Source organism: Neopelma chrysocephalum, unplaced genomic scaffold (genome assembly GCF_003984885.1).
Source record: "Neopelma chrysocephalum unplaced genomic scaffold, ASM398488v2 Primary Assembly neopelma1_65, whole genome shotgun sequence".
Lineage (NCBI taxonomy): Eukaryota > Metazoa > Chordata > Aves > Passeriformes > Pipridae > Neopelma > Neopelma chrysocephalum.
In genome coordinates, this window is record NW_020897722.1 from 949,472 (window position 1) to 965,034 (window position 15,563).

A 15,563-nucleotide genomic window follows, 5' to 3' on the forward strand; every position below is an offset into this window, starting at 1 on the left:
GTGGGTGTCACACAGGGAGCCGAGGGCTCAGCACAGCCCTGCCATCGGCCTGGGGGGTCTCTGCAGCCAGAGCTGGGCTGGCTCCTGCTGGGGCTGGGCCCTGGATGCACTTGGCCAAAGGCAGTTGGTGTCACTGTGCTGCTGGAACGGGGTGTTTGGAGCAGCTGCAAGTGCAGCCAGCCCCACCTTGGACACACAAGAGCCACTGGGAGAGGGGATCTGAAACGCTCTGGGCCAGGGCAGCCTTCCCCTGCTGCAAGCGAAGCAAAGACACCGGGTTCAAAGCAGAAGAGCGTGTATTGCAAGCGGCTGCGGCGCATCCGGAGAGACTTCCAGCCGCCGGGAAAAAGAACAGAGGGCTTAAAAACGATCCCAGTCTCTAGGGTTACACTGTGTCATGCAAAAGAGCCCTGGGGAGAACCCCATCCCAGGGGGTGGAGGGGAGGGTGTGCTGGCCTAGCCGGGCCACTGTGGCTCACCCCCTGCTCTCCATCAGGGGCTGGGCGAGGGGCCAGATGCCTCCCCAAGAGCCAGCCCTGCTCACCAGCAAGGATGATGTGTGCAGGGTGGAGGCCGTGGTGGAGCAGGAACAGCCCTTGCTCTCTTCACCCCTTACAAAAAACAAGCCTCGTGGGGTATCTGCCCCCACCCAGTCGAGCGGGGCCAAGGGATAGGGGGAAACACTCAGGCACAACCCACTTGGCCTAGTGGGGTGGCCCAGGGGACCCTGAAGAAGGGACCTCCTCTGTAAATGTCACTGGCATGCAAACTCCGGTGTCCCAAGAGAGGAGGGGGTGCTCCCTCCCGGAGAGTCTGGCAGCGGCGGGGTCCCACGCGGAGGCCGGCACCGGTCCCACGCAGCCTCCCGCTGTCTCTGGGGAGCTCCATTCAGCTCGAGAACAAGTAAAAACTACTTCAAACCAAACCCATGCAAGGCAGCTATTTCTCTCGTGTGTCTCGGCGGCTGCCAGACGCCCTGGCAGCAGAGTTCCTCTCCTCTTTGGGGAGGGGGGGGGAGGAAAAAAAAAAATATTTATATGCAGGGGTCCCTCCCCGCCGCGTTCGCTCTTGGCCGCGGCCTCATCTCTCTGCCTCCATGGTCACGTTGGCCTTCTGTTCCGCGGTGGCCTGCTGGGAGACAGCGGCGGGCCAGCCCGCGGGCTGCGCCGGCGCGGCCGGAGTCCACATGCTCTGCTGCTGGCCAGGGGGAGAAGCCGTGGGCCAGGCGGGGTTGAAGGCCCCGTGCTGGGGCAGCGGCGGGGCCGGGGGCGGTGGGGAGGTCGCCATGGAGGCCACGGGGCTACTGCTGTTGAAGCTCTCGGAAGCCTTGAGGCGGGAGAACATGGTGAGGGCGTCGGGGAAGTTGGGCGGCGTGGCCGGCGTGTTGGCGGGAGTGCACATCTGCGGGAAGGAGACACGGGGTCAGGCGGGGGGGTCTCTATCTTCTGCCTCCCACAGGGGCACAGAGACCCCTCTGCCCCCACTGCTGTGGCACAGGGAGCCCCCCCCGACCCACTCTCTGCTGACCACGCTGTTATTTAAGGGTCTAAACTGATGCTGTGGTGAGAGTTCTTGTCAGAGGGCCCAGACAATACCCCCTGTGCCCACTCCTGTACCCACCCAACTCAGGGACCCCCTCTGCTCCACAACCCACTGGTGCCACCCTGGGCCTGCAGCTTTCTGACTTGGTGGGCACCAGGCTCAGGCCCAGCTCCCACCCCACAGGAGACTGGGCACGCTCTGGCCCCGCCGGGCACTTGCTCTGCACGCCCCAAATCCCCAATTGTCCTGGAGAGTCAAATGAGGCCACAGCAGCCAGTAAATCCCTAAGACACATCTGCCCAAGCAGATTACAGGCTGCCGGGGCATGAGAGCTGAGGGACTGAGTCTGGGGACAGCTGGAAGAGCAGAGGCAGGCAGCACCCATGCTCTCCTGTGTTTACACACTTCCAGAGGCACGCTCCGGTGAGGCTCCAGGGATTTGCACGCTCCAGGGAGCACACAAGGACTCGTGTGTGTGGCTGCTGCTCGGTGAGAAACACCACGTATCTGTGTGTGTGTGTTTACACAGGTTGGTGCTTCAGGATCCTCCATGCTCTCTCTCCCATGCTTGGGCTGGTATGGACCAGTGGCCATCCCCAAAACATCCTCCATCAGACCATCCCTCTTGGAGGTGCAGCCCCAACCCCTCTGCAGGGCTCTGAGGGCACTCCCAGCCCTGCTGTCCCACTATGTAGCACCAGCTGCTCTCCAGGAAAACCTCCCTTGGCAGGCAGCTCTGGCAGTGCCCGGTCAGACTTCCCTGCCTGCGCTCCTGGGGCTGGGAAGCAGCGAGCTGGACATCAGCACCAGGCTGAAGCGCCCGCCAGCTGGTGCTGCGCCCCGGGGAGCTGTGAAAGCACTTACCATCTGATGGTGGTGGCTGTAGGGGATGTTTGTTTCTTGGAAAAAAGCACTGAGAGCAGTCTGAAAGCAAGAAGAAAAAAGGGAAGATGGTGTTACCACCAGCACGCAAACTCGGCACCCACCTCGTCCCTGCACACAGCGGCAGGGCTTTGACAGACCCCACAGATGATCCAAAAACAGGCCCTGGGGGGCTGACCATACCCACAGCCCCTGCCTGCACAGGAGGGTGCTGGGCACAGCTGCTCCCTGTCCCCAGGCAGGGACCCATGCCTGCCATCTGCTCGCACCAGGGCAGGTAACAGCCACGTGTATTTGGGACCACCATCCTCGCTGAGGAGCAGCTACTGCTGGAGCAGACCCTGGCACGCATTTCACAACTCACAGCCATGCTCTGCAATCACTGTGTGCGGGGAGAGGAGGGAAACCAAACCCAACCTCAGCAGGAACCAGTTAAGTGTGTGTCCTTAACAGAACATGACCATGGTCGCTGCATTCCCACCAGGACATCCCTAGGGATGCAGCAAGTGCCTGCCTCACACACCAGAGCATTTCCAACCCAGTCACAGGCGGGGCATGGTGATGACTGACATTGCCCTGGTTGGTTTCCAGTTAAAACCAGTAACAGTCTGGTAAATATGTCACATGCCACAGGCACGTGAGAGAACAAGGAGGGTTGCAGGGATAGAAGGCTGGAGGAACAGCATGGCCAGGAGGGCAGACACCCAGCCCAGGTCTGGGAGGAGCAGAAGCATCAGGAGCTTTGGGGGTGCACAGGACTGAACTGATACAGGAACAGTGGAAGTTCTTCCCTGTGAGGGTGGCGAGGCCCTGGCATGGGTTACCCAGGGAAGCTGTGGCTGCCCCATCCCTGGGAGTGTTCAAGGCCAGGATGGGGTTTGGAACAACACGGTCTAGTGGAAGGTGTCCCTGCCCACAGCAGGGGGTTAGAACAAGATAATCTTCAAGGTCCCTTCCAACCCAAACTATTCTGTGATTCCATGTTAGTGAAGCTGACCCCTGTTCTGTGCCAGGTTTTAACCAAGTCAGGGCTAGAAAACAATGTTTTGATTCAGTTGCAGATCATACTTGATGGAAATGTTGGAGAACTGGTTTGGATTCAGTTCTGGTTGGAAGAAAAGCCCCCATGTGTCCCATTCAGCCCTCTCCTCAGGGCCTGCAGCTCTGTAAGGCAGGGTGTGAGGAGCAGGGCTGGGGCTGGGTGCTGCCACACCACCCCAGACTTTGCTCCCTTCCTACAAGCCAGAGATTGGGGTTACACAAGCTGCTGGGGGAAAAAAAAAAGGCAGAAAAGCCTGGAAAAAGGAGAGGGAGGTTGTTCCAAACCCTACCCAACTGCAGCAGCCACAGTCCTACCACCACACATGCTCCTCATCCTGGTGCCCACATGCTCCTGTGTCATTCCCAGGGCTGGGATAAATGACAGTGAGTCAGCTCAGCTCATTGATCCAATGGAAAACTAATTCTGCCCCAAACACCCAGGCTGGCAGGCCCTGGGAAGGCAAAGGGTTTTATGGTTTCCTGGCTACACAGCAGAAAACTATTGGCACGACCAGGTGGCAGCCAGAGCAGTATCTGCAAACAATGATCCAGACCTGGGTGGGGGAAGCAATTCCTGCTGCACAGTCTGGCAGCTCCCAAACCTTGGGGGGAGCGTGCAATAGCTGGGCTGGCAAGGCTCTTCCCTGCAATAGCTCCATTTAATAACACACACCCGAACCCTGCACCCAGCCAGGCTGGGAACTCAAAGCCCTCAGCGCCCGCAGGCAGGACCTGCTGGATCTAAACGGTGGCCATACAGCAGAAATAGGGTCTGTGGGCCCAGAGAGAGCTCTGAACAGGCCAGCATACATCTAAGGATCAAAAAGTGTCCAACAGACACTTCTGAGGCAGAGACGCCCCCATCACTGCGCTACCCTTCGTCCTGGGTGAGGTCTGATGTCAACACCCACAGGCCCTATCGCTCCGACAGATCCTGATAAGAAAGGGGGGAACAGCGAACGGGAAGCACAGGCAGAGGTGTGGGCGCAGCCAGATACCATAAGCTGATTAAATCTGCTCTGTGCTCCTGTTTTCCAAGTGGCCTCGTATCTTGGACTGTGCCACTGGCAGACAGGGGCAGAGCAGGTCCCTGCTGTCCCCCCGAGCTGCCCACCGATCCCTGCCAGCGCTGGGATGGCAGCTGGGACCGGGCAGAGGAAACACTCCACCGGTGCAGGCCCCTCTGCCTAAAAGTGTCCCCTCCCCTCCATCTGCCCCTTTCCAAGCATGGCAGGAGCAACCCCTCTGCTCAGCACAATGCCCACCTCCCAAGGGACCCAGGACCTGCAGAGCCCCAGCCCTGCAGGCGAGGGACCCACTCCCACCCCCTCAGAGTGTGCCAGGGACACATATGTAACCAAAGCTGCCTGTGCCACCTGGTCTCCAGCCAGCGTCACAAGTGCTGTGGTGACTGGTGCAACAGCAAAGCCAATTAAGGCTTCTCTGCTTGAGGAGCCCGAGCCCAGCTCAGCCCCTGTCTCCTGTCACACTCAGCAGGTGACCAGGCCACTGTATCCCCCCCAGGATGCAAAACCAGGAGCTTCACAAGAGGTGGATCACACAGGGACCCTGCCAGGGTGCCAAGAGTGGTGACCCAGTCAGAGAGAGGGTGATTGAAGGTGTGTGCTGTACCTGCTGCCAGCACAGGGGACCCAGCAGCCCCAGTGCTGGAGCAGCCCTGAGAGCACCCTGTCCTTGAGCCCCAAAGGAAGGGGCTTCATAAGACATAAATACATAAGAGGAAGTGGAAATCCAACCATGGGCACAGCAAGCAGAGCCAGACACCTGCTCCTTCTCTTGTTCCCCATACCCAGGCTCACTACACTGAAGAGACACACTTAGCACGAGGAAAAGGAAGGAAAGAGTGCTCTTATAAAAGCAGATTTCATCTCATCCTTCCCAAGCAGCCCCAGGGGACACGAGCACATAACAAAGCTGAACAACACCTTTCTGCCTGATCCACTGCTCAGCCCCATGTGAGACTCTGCAAACTCTGCCTGGCAGCCTGCTGGGTTCCAGCCATGGAGGAGGTACCCGCTGCTCTCTCTGGCTTCTCCCAAAAAGCCAGCACCTGCGGCCCTAGAGGGGCCAGAGACACTCCAAGCTGCTTCCTCTGAACTGTAAACCTCCCCCTGCGACCAGTCATGGCACTGCTCCAGCTGCTGGAGGGCTGGGCTGGCACCGCCATTCTGGCTGGCACCCACGGCAGCCACCCCTGGGAGCACGGGAGGGCTCACGGTGCTGCAAGGGCTGCAAACTACACCAGGCATGACAGGAAAACCCCTGCCCACCGTCCCCAGGAAACAGAAATGGAGTCAGAATGAGTGGGAGAGGTGATCCACACCCTACTGCCCCATTCCCCAGGGATGGATGGGATGCAAAACAAATGGCTCCCTGGTCAAGCCCCTGAACTCGGTACAGGCTCCGATCAGCTCACACCACACAGAATGTGGCTGTATCCCAAATGTTCTCCTGATCTCCCACCCTGCTTGCTGTCCTGGATGATGTTCCTTCACCCCACTCCAAGCAGGCAGGACACCACATGCAGCAAAACCCCTCTGCAGCCCCCATTGCATCCTCCTCCACATACAAGGGCCCCTGAGCAGCCCCAAAGTAGCATGAGCCCAGGAAAGTGGTCCCAAAATACCAGCATCCCAAAGCTGTCTGTGTTTCACAGCAGCCTCCTTCTCCCTCCTGCCCATGACCGACACCCAGGGGCTGCCACAGGCAGGGAAGGTCCTGGGCAGGGCAGATGGGTGCCAGGAGTGCCCTGGCCAGGACAGAGGCACAGAGCTGGGAGAACCCAACTCCTGCTGTTGTGCCTGGGCCACTCAGCTCCCCTCATCCCCCCTGCACAGAACACCTCTGCCCATGATGGTCTTACAGGCAGAATCAACACCCTCAGGGTACAAGCAGGCTGATCCAATTCACACCGTGCCCCTGAAGCAGCACTTTGGCTCGCAGGGCACTATTAATTTACACCACTGAACTCGCCTGAACTCCACCAATTCACTGCCACTGCAGACACACACCAGCCAGCAAACGGGTGCTGCACCAGAATAACAAAAGCAACCCGGGCAAGAGGTGGAAGCAGGCAGGAGTGGTCGGGAGGTGCTCCCTCCCCAGCGTGGCTCCCAGAAGGAGCCGTGCCCAGCGGCCATTTTGCAAAGGGAATTATCTGACCGTTGCACCAAAAGTGAGTGGGAACATGGTAACGGCTCGTCGTCGCAGCGTTTGTTTACAGCCCAGCTTCCTCTGAGTCATGTGAGTGCCCAGCCGGCAGGAGACGGCTGTTTGTACTTGTGCAACTCGCCAAACGGTGGCAAAGTTCTGCAAAAAAAAGCCTTTTGATAGAGAAGTTAAACTTTTGTCATCCCCTCCCCGGCTCTTTTGCGACAACGCACGGAGGTGGTGGAAGCGGCTCCCGCCTGTCCCAGAGGGCCACACAGCCGGGCTGTGTTAGTAAACAAACCCCAGAGCACGCTACACATGCGGCACATCCCACGCCACGGTGCTCCCGGCAGTGGGACGCGGTGGAGGGCAACGCGGCTCGGCCTCCCCGACATCCCCGCAAACCCACCCCGCGCTCCCCGGGCACGCACGGCTCGGCTTGGAACGCCTGACTGAGCACCTGGGAATCCCGAGACCGTTCCCGATCCATCCGGCAGCCGTTCCCTTAGGGAACGGCCCCCGAACGCCGTCGGGGAGCCCGGCGCCCACCCGGGCGGTGGGAGAGGGGCTCCAGCCGCAGGGATGGCACAGACGGAGCCTCCGGCTCCCCGGCCTGGCTTAGACCTGCTCCCGCATCGCAGCGCAGACACCTCAATTACCGAGGTGCCATTAGCGTCAAAACCATCAGCTCCAGCCCGGGGAGCTGCCGGGGCCGCGGGAGGAGAGGAAAAATCCCACCTAGAAAGCAATTTACCGGCGACAGCCACCGCACACCTCTTTGCTCCTTTGCACTTCAGCTCCGGGGGCTCAGAGCGCCCCGAAAGAGTCCCCCCCGCGCCCCCCGCCCGGCGTTCACCCCTGTCAATGTCACGGAGTATCCCGCCCGCGGGCGAGGGGAAAAAAGGCGTCTGGGAGCCAGAGAGGCTTTGACCTACAAAGTCTCCTCTCCCACGGCCGCCCGAGGTACTCAAAACTCCCCGGGGCAGGGCCGTGGGAAAGGCTGCGCGGGGCTCTTACAGCCCACGGCCGCACGGGAGGGTCTGTGCGGGCTGCGGGGGGAGACAGGAGGAGGGTTCTGCTCCCCCGGTCCGGCGGGGCTGCCCCCCCAGGCTCCCCCCGCGCAACGTGGCCCCGCTCCCCCCGCCCCGCGTGGCGCCCACGGGGAGCCCGGCCCGGCCCCGCCGCGTGTGGGCGAGCGGAGAGGCGGAGAAGCAGCGTGTCCGCAGGGCCCACGCTGCCCGAATTCCACCCCCACCACCGCGGCCGCCCCACGCGGGGGCCCCGCCCGGGACCGGCACCGGGGCGGCGGCCTCACCTCGAACTGCCAGTGGGCCGCTTGCAGCAGCTGCTTGGCCTGATCGGCGGCACAGCCGGCCGCCAGCACGAACTGGTTGATCATCACTTGGTGCTTGAGCTCGTCCATGGCCGCGGCCCCCGCCGCCCTCAGGGCGCCGCCAGCACGGCGGGGCCGGCGGCTCACGCCAATGTTTACCGGGCACTGACTCACGGCGCCCGCCCTGGCCCCGCCCACGGCCGCCGGGGGGGCGGGGCCGGCGCGGCCCGGCCCGCGCGGCGCCGCCTGGGGCCTGTAGTCCGAGCCCCCCTCCCGCCGCGCCTCCCTCCCCACCGCACGGACCACAACTCCCGGCAGGCCCCGCTTTGTTTGCCGAGCTGCCGGCGCGCGCTGAGTGACGCGCGGGGCCAGCCAATGGGCTCCCGCGGCTCCGTAGTACCTGACCGTATATGGTCAACAACGGCGCGGCGCCCAATGGGAGGGCGGCGGGGGCGGGGCCGCGCTCGAGGCGGGGGGCGGGGCCCGCCAGTCACGTGGGCGCGGGCGGTGTTTACAGTCGGGCCGCGTGCGGTTTCCTGTTGACGTGCGGGAGTGGCGGGGCCGGGCCGGAGGAGCGGGGCTGCCGCTGCTGTCCCTGTGCCGCCCCTTTTGCCCTGCACCGGTAACGTCTGGCCCCCGCGGTGCCCCCGCAGCCTGCGCGGCTCTGCCGGGAGCCTCTTGTCTCGCAGTTCCCGCACAGCCCCCAGCGGGGCCTGAGATGGTGGAGCAGCAGCAGCGGCCCTTTGGCCCCGCGCCCTCCCGCAGCGCCAGTAAACCACGGGGGGCTTGCTCCAGCCCCTGCTGGTCCCGTTTTTCCCTCATCGGCAGCGTGTCCGTGCACCCCACTGACTGTTGAAGTGAGAGGCGGCAGCCGGAGAAGGTTCTGGAAGGTGCTGGGGGGCTCCTGGCCCCGTGAAAGGCTCCTTTGAGAGCGGCAGATGAAAGCTCGGGGCCCTGGCGGGCGGACAATGGTGTTGCTAGGGATAAGCAGGCACAGACACGCGGCTGTGGGGAGGAAAGCCAGGGAAGAGCAAGGGAAAAGACACAGGGAAGCGCTGGCTCCGCAAGGCTTGTTAAGACCTCCAGCCCCCTCCGTGTTACATGAGGCCGTCTCCTGCGGTTTGGAGGGGTTTATCCTCATTATCCTCACCACGAGGGGTTTGTTGGACACCTCTGGCCCCAGCCAGCAGTTAGGTGTGGCCACAGGTGTTTCTGAGCCGTGAGGATTAAACAGCTGAAGCTCAGGCGTTTGACCGGTGAGGTTTTGCAGCCTTCGCTGGCCAGGCAGGAATTGCTCTGGTATTGTCCAAAGCTGGTCACCATCTTCCACGTGTCCTTTAGTAACCACTAAAGCACTCCAGGGCTTGGAGAATTGGAGAATTCTGGGGCCGAGGGGTTTTCCTCCTCCTCCTGTGTGTGTCACTGCCTAAATCCAAGTGAGAGCTCAGCTGTACAGTGGTGGCAGTGGGACACAGCCAGAGGTGACAGGTCATTTTTCCAAGGAGACAACCCCCAGAGAGAAGCAGCAAGGGGAGATCTGTAGCCAGCACGGTGTAAATACAGCTGGAAAAACAAGTCTCCTGAAGGATCATTTTAATCAGAAAGAACCAGAAACTTTTAGAAACCTTGCAGTTGGGTGTTTGAAGGGAGAAGGGCTGGGCCTGGCCCAGCGGGGCTTTCGGGAGAGGGTTGGAAGCCCTTTGGAGCAGGGCAGTGTTTAGGAAGGCAAAGTTCATGGGCTCACCACTCCTTCTGGTGAGGAAGAACTGCGTATAGTCTCCAGGGCTCCTGAACCTTGTTATACCTGACAAACAAAGTGAGTGACAGCTCTGGGCAGGGGACAACTGATACAAAGCAATTTGCTTTGCTGGGTAATAAACCCCTGAGCAGCTGGACTTTGGCTGAGCTGCTCCGGTGACTGGGAGGTTTGCAGGGAAACAGATTTCCCTGTTTACACGAGTGTGCTTGTAGCTGCCTCCCCAGCAGAGATGTCCAAGGAGACTCCTGAAGGGCAGGTGGTGGTGGCTGGAGAAACCTGTGGCAGTGCGAGGGTGGGTGTCCCTCCGGCCCCTCTGCCTCCTCACCAGGCTCTATGGAGGGGTTTGAAGGATCTCTCCTCTATTCTCCTGCTCTTCTCCAGGTTGTGCTGGAGAATGGCTCCAGGCTCACCTTTTCCTGGATGGATTTTGCCGAGTTGGAAGGCAGTGCCGGAGCTGAGGTCTCCTTCCCACTCCTGGGCTCTGCAGGGTCCCAGGGGAAGGAGCCCTGGCTCAGTTTCACCCTGGTCCTCCCCAGCTTGATCACTCTCACCCCACACCACGATGGCACCTGGAGTCTCAGGCTACCTTGTACCTCGTGGAAATCTTTTCATCCCTCTGTCCTGGAGGGCCTCCCACCTTCATGACCTTCCTCCCTCTCCATCCTCAGCACGGAGCAGGCAGAACCTGGGGCCGGCAGCATCAAAGCAGGGACAAATACAGCCTCGGGGACCCCAGAGTTGAAGGTGCAAAACCCACTGAGGTGGCACCACCAGGGTTTGTGGAGCTATTGCTGCTTCTTGCAGCTGCCACAGCACCCCAGGGCTGGGGGGCTGCTGCTCCTCCAGCCCACAGGACCCACCTGTGGTGCTGCGGGACGCCGGGAGAGGTCTGAGAGGGCATCCCCGCTCCCGGCCTCAAGGCTCCCTCTCTCCTTCCCCCTGCTGCTGGCAGTGGCCCCTGCGAGGGACAGAGGAGGCAGTGGTGCAATATCCTGCCTTTGTGTGTGTGCCCATGGGCCGGGCTGGGGCAGAGGAGCCGCGGCTGCTGGAGGTGCTGCCCTTCAGCTCCGCTCGCTCCGGGATTTGGGGCGGAAGGGCTGAGCCCGGCCCTGGCACAGCGCTGCTATTGTCGTTGTCTCTCACACGCATCTCACGGAGCAGGGCCCCGCGGGGGATATTCACCAGCGAAAGCCCCTGCCCTCCCAGATGGCAGCAACGCCCTCGGGGCCCTGCGGCTTTCTCGGAGTGGCCCGGGAGGGACCTTCCCGCTGGTGGAGGTTTCGCAGGAACAAAACCCTCCTGCAGCAGCTTCCCGGGCAGAGCCGACACCCCACAGCCCAGTGCTGTGGGACCTGGCTCTGCTCTTGGCTTCCCTGCTTCACCCATATGGCTCCTGGTGAGCAGCTGCAGAGAGAACAGGGCTGGGGGTTGGAACTAAGTGGTCTTTGAGGTCCCTTCCAACCCAAAATGTTCTAGGATTCTGTGATTCTGTCCCCCAAAAAGCTCAGGTAAGAGCTTTGGAGCAGTTCCCTCCAAGTGCCTCACTGGGCTGGGGAAGAGCAGGATGCTCTTGGTGCTCAGGATGTGGGAGGGAAGGGCGAAGGACCCTCGTCTTCTGTCCCTGTGCAAATTCCCATCCTTGCCTTGCCTCATGGTGCAGACACGGCTCAGCTTTGCTCCCAGGCTCGTGGCCAACTGGCTGCCAGCTGGCAAACAGACCCCAGCATGGCATGGGGAGATGGAGATCCTTGCTGTGCCAGATCTGCTTCAGCACTGCCCCAAATCAGCTGCAGAGTGAGGCCTTAGGGGGTTATGGATTCACTCTTCTGGATGGGGGCTGCTGGTGGCACACAAGCTGTTCCTATCACCCTGCTGCTGCCAGGGGGCTTGGTCCCATCCCCGAGGAGCATTGCTGATGGCTGTGCAGGCACAGAGCAGCCAGACAGGCTCCAGGCCAGCACACACAGGCTGAGTGTCACCGTGTGAGTTAGCAGACTCTATCCTTCACTCCATCCCTCCACTCTCTCTCTGTGCAACTTCTGTCACAAGAAACCCTTGCAGGGAGAGGCTGGTTGAGCAAGAGGCACTGTTGCTCTGGGTGCCAGCAGGATCCTGGGGGACACAGCAGGCAGCACCCCAGCAAGGTACTGCCAAGGCTCCCCTGTGCCAGGTGCAAGGTACCCGGCTTTCATGGCTGGCCAGCAGGACTGGTTGCTAATTCCGTGCTTTTCCCTGTCCTTGCCAACCCTGCTGCACAACGGGATGCAGCAGAGTGAGGTCTGGTCCTGCTCTGTGCTCACTCCCAGCACCCGTTCCCCTGACATCCTGTGCCCCGTATGGCTCCTTGTACTGGCCCTACTCGGGGTGGCCACAGCAGCTGCAAGGGTAATAACTGTCTGGAAGCACGTTTCCCTTCGGGGTTGTTTGCTTATTCCCGCTGGGTGTGTTTTAGTTTGTGTTTACAGCCAGCAAATTCCACCCACCGCCCGCTCACTCGCTATCACAAAATGCTCCCGTGCTGGCAGGCTCTGCTCCCTGCCCCATCCCCTCTCCCTGTGTCCCAGCCCTCTTTCCTGCTATTCCTCTCTTCCTGAGGCCAATTGAAGACATTTCACACGTGCCATCCCTGCTCCTTCATGTCTCCCTGGGATTTGGAATTTGGGTCCCCAGTTCTTTGCAGAACCTGCGCAGGAAGGTGCCTCCCTTCATGAACCGAGCCTGGGCAGCTTATCCCTGCTCCCCGGTGCCAGAGGGGACAGGACTCAGTGTTGGGATATTGGTGGCTCTTTTGTGCCTCTTTCTCCGAGCCATCCTCTGAGATGGTGTGTCAGCCCAGTCATCCCCTGCTCTCACATCCAAGCCTCAGACACCTCTGTTTTCTTTCCTGCATGGATTATCTGTGAGGGGAAAAACACAGGAGAGGTTTCCCCGTGGGAATGTCACAAGGTCTTGCAGCTTGGGAGGCCGATCGCCTCTTCTCCTGCTGGCTTTGAGCCTCAGCCAGGAGCAGGTCCCACCTCTGGGAACTGGCCTGGATAATGGATTCCCATGCCAAACTTCCCAGGAGGAACATGGCTACCCCAGCTGGCCCACAGGATCTGCAGGCTCCATGCACACCTCCGTCCCAGCACGGACACTCTGTGCATCCATGGGGAGGGTGTGTCCCTGGGCATCCCTCTGCAAGGTGTGTCTCCCTGGGCATCCTCCATGTGCAGGATGTGTCCCTGGGCATCTCCCATGGGCATCCCCCCCATGTATCCCTGTGCAAGCTCCCTGGGCATCCATCCTCCCTGTGCATCCCTGTACAGAATGTGTCCTTGAGCATCCTCCCTGTGCATCCCTGGCCAAGCTTCCAAGGGCTTCCCCATCCCAGGTGTGTCCGTGGTATTCTCTGTGCCCATCCCCAGGTCCATCCTTGTGTCCATCCCCATCCAGGGTGCCCTGTGCTCATCCCCAGGCTGCCTTCTGTTCCCATCCCACCTCCATTCTCACCCCCATTCCCATCTCTATCCTATCCCATCCCATTCCCATCTCCATTCCCACCCCCACTCCTGCTCCCATTCCCACCCCCATCCCATCCCCAGTCCCTTCCCATCCCATCCCATCCCATCCCATCCCATCCCATCCCATCCCATCCCATCCCTTCCCCGTCCCTTTCTCATCTCATCCCTTCCTCATCCCTTTCCCATCCCTTCCTCATCCCATCTCATCCCTTTCCCATCCCTTCCTCATCCCATCCCATCCCATCCCATCCCATCCCGGTGCCTCCTTAGCGCCCCCTCCCAGCGGGGCACCCGCTCTCCCCCCTCCTCGCCGCCCTTGGTACGTTCCGCGGTTGGTTCCCCCCCGCGGTTGGTCCCGCCGGCGCGGTGCCTGCCGGGAGCTGTAGTCCGGGCGCGGTTGGACTCGCAGTCCCGGCGTGCCCCGCGCCGCCGCCGTGGGTGCGGGTCCCGGTGCGGGTCCCGGTGCCGCCCCCGGTGCCGCCGCTCTGCGCCCCCCGCGCCGCGGCCGCCATGGGCTCCCTGCTCAGCCGCCGCATCGCGGGCGTGGAGGACATCGACATCCAGGCCAACTCGGCCTATCGCTACCCGCCCAAGTCCGGTGAGGGCCGCGGGGGCCGGGGATGGGGGCCGGGCCGGGCCCGGTGCCCCCCGGGCCGAGCGGGACGGCCGCGGAAGGGGCTGAGGGAGCGGCTGTCACCGGCCGGGGATGGCTCTGGCTCCGGCTCTGGCTCTGCCCCGGGCCCTGCGGGACCTCCCCGGCGGCGAGGCCGTGGATGGAGCTCCGTGGGCCGGAGCGGTGGGACGGGGCCGCGTGTGCCCGGTGAGGGGCAGGAGGGCTCCGTGCCCCGGACCCGGGGTCAGCAGTGCCCGTCCCTCCGCCCGTGCCCGCCCGGCGCAGCCCTGGGGTCCCCCGTGGTGCTGGGGCGTCACTGGGGGTGCACAAGGCTCTGCTCCCCACGCTGGGAATTCGCTGGGAATGCGGCTGGAGCAGGTTGTTGGTCAGTGGCGAGCGCGGCGGCTGCTGCTGGTGAAGGGGAAGCGACGGCGGAGTTCCATGGGGACACGGAACAAAACTGGGTCTGGTGGAATACAGGATGGCAAATTCCCGCATGACAACCCCCTTTAACTCCTTAGAATGGCAGTGGCTCTCACCTGAGAGAGACCTGGGATGACACGGCCTAGTGGGTGTCTGTTTTCCAAAGGGAATTGTCCTGAAAGCTTGGAGAGTTGTCAGTGCCACTGGTGGGCCCGTGCCCCACCTTGTCTCAGGGTGGCTTTTGAAATCGGCCAGATTTAACTTGTTTGAAGAGTTCTACTTCTCACAGAATGAGTCATCAGTGAAATTTGGGTGCTTTTTCCCCTTACAGTGTTTGTTTACTTATAAATTATTCTAAGTTTCTGTTCTGCTGAGGCTTTTCCAGGCAGGCTGGAGAATTTGCAGAGCAGCATTTTGGGTCCCCTCACTCACAGGTACAAAGACTTTTTGCTCAGAGGTTTGAGTCCTGCGTGTGTCCCATGACTTGCTGGCTGTGACATCCTCAGGGCTGTGTGATGGACACAGCCAGGCCCCCTGCTTGCTTTGGAGGGGGTGCAGGGTCATCTCAGAGTCCTGCCATCCCTACATCTTGTTTTGTGGCAGGTTGCTGCCTGCAGCAGGAATAGTGGTGTGGAGGAGTTGGAAGGGGGGAAACCTGCCCAGAAAAAATCTTACAGCTATGTTGTATCTCTTAGAAAATACAACCTGTTTTTTTAGGGGGTTGGGAACTAGTTTTTTGGGCTGCAGGGAAAGGCAAATGTCGTTTGGCTGTTTGGCTGCAGCAGGATCTGCATGTGACAGAATTTTAGATACGGAGTGGATTAGTTATAACCACCATATGCAATGGACATTAAACTGCTTCTTTCACATCATCTTCCTGTTGTTTCTGTGCTGTTGTCTTTACCTAGACTAGAAGTTAATGATGTGTTGGGCTTGTCAGGGTAACCCCATCACACGCCTGAGGTTGGGTTTTGTGTTCCTGTGCATCCTGGAAGGGGTCTGTTGACTGTAATGCTGCCAAAAACTGTTGCACATGTGATACCTCCCTTGTAACACGGAACAGCCAATGCTTTCAAGCAGCTGATTCAATAAAAATATTGGTATTTCATTCAAAGGCTCTGGATACAATTAGAGGCTTGTTAATTAATTCTCTGTGGCACTTAGTCATGCTCTCTCCGAAAGCTGGTGTTAGGCCAGGGTTTTCTTTCTCTTTGCCTTCTTCAGGTTTATCTAACAAGGATCCTCTTGACTTTGGGGAGGGAGAAGAGCTGTTCAGGCTCAGAATGGTTCTAGGCA

At 60.6% G+C, this 15,563-nt stretch overlaps 2 protein-coding genes across 6 annotated transcripts in view; one reads left to right on the forward strand and one right to left on the reverse strand.

Moving 5' to 3' along the window:
- Positions 1–278: 278 nt before the first annotated feature.
- Positions 279–8,239, reverse strand: UBALD1 (UBA like domain containing 1). 2 transcript variants are annotated; one of them, XM_027683833.1, is made up of 3 exons: positions 7,952–8,239; positions 2,407–2,466; positions 279–1,401 (listed from the first exon to the last, which is right to left on the reverse strand). In XM_027683833.1, exons 1-3 carry the CDS (start codon positions 8,057–8,059, stop codon positions 1,081–1,083), a joined length of 489 nt encoding a protein of 162 aa, XP_027539634.1. In that variant the 5' UTR covers positions 8,060–8,239; the 3' UTR covers positions 279–1,080. The 2 variants fall into 2 exon arrangements, with proteins under 2 accessions (XP_027539634.1, XP_027539635.1); XM_027683834.1 differs by lacking the exon at positions 7,952–8,239 and adding an exon at positions 6,649–6,830.
- Positions 8,240–13,686: 5,447 nt separating this feature from the next.
- Positions 13,687–15,563, forward strand: part of MGRN1 (mahogunin ring finger 1) — a 53,702-nt gene continuing 51,825 nt past the window's right edge. For 2 of the 4 annotated variants that reach the window (XM_027683696.1, XM_027683697.1), the window contains exon 1: positions 13,691–13,829. In XM_027683696.1, coding sequence (XP_027539497.1) covers positions 13,742–13,829 — 88 coding nt within the window. In that variant the 5' untranslated portion in view covers positions 13,691–13,741. Of the gene's footprint in view, positions 13,830–15,563 lie in introns of all 4 variants that reach the window. The other 2 variants (XM_027683698.1, XM_027683694.1) reach the window with 2 other exon arrangements.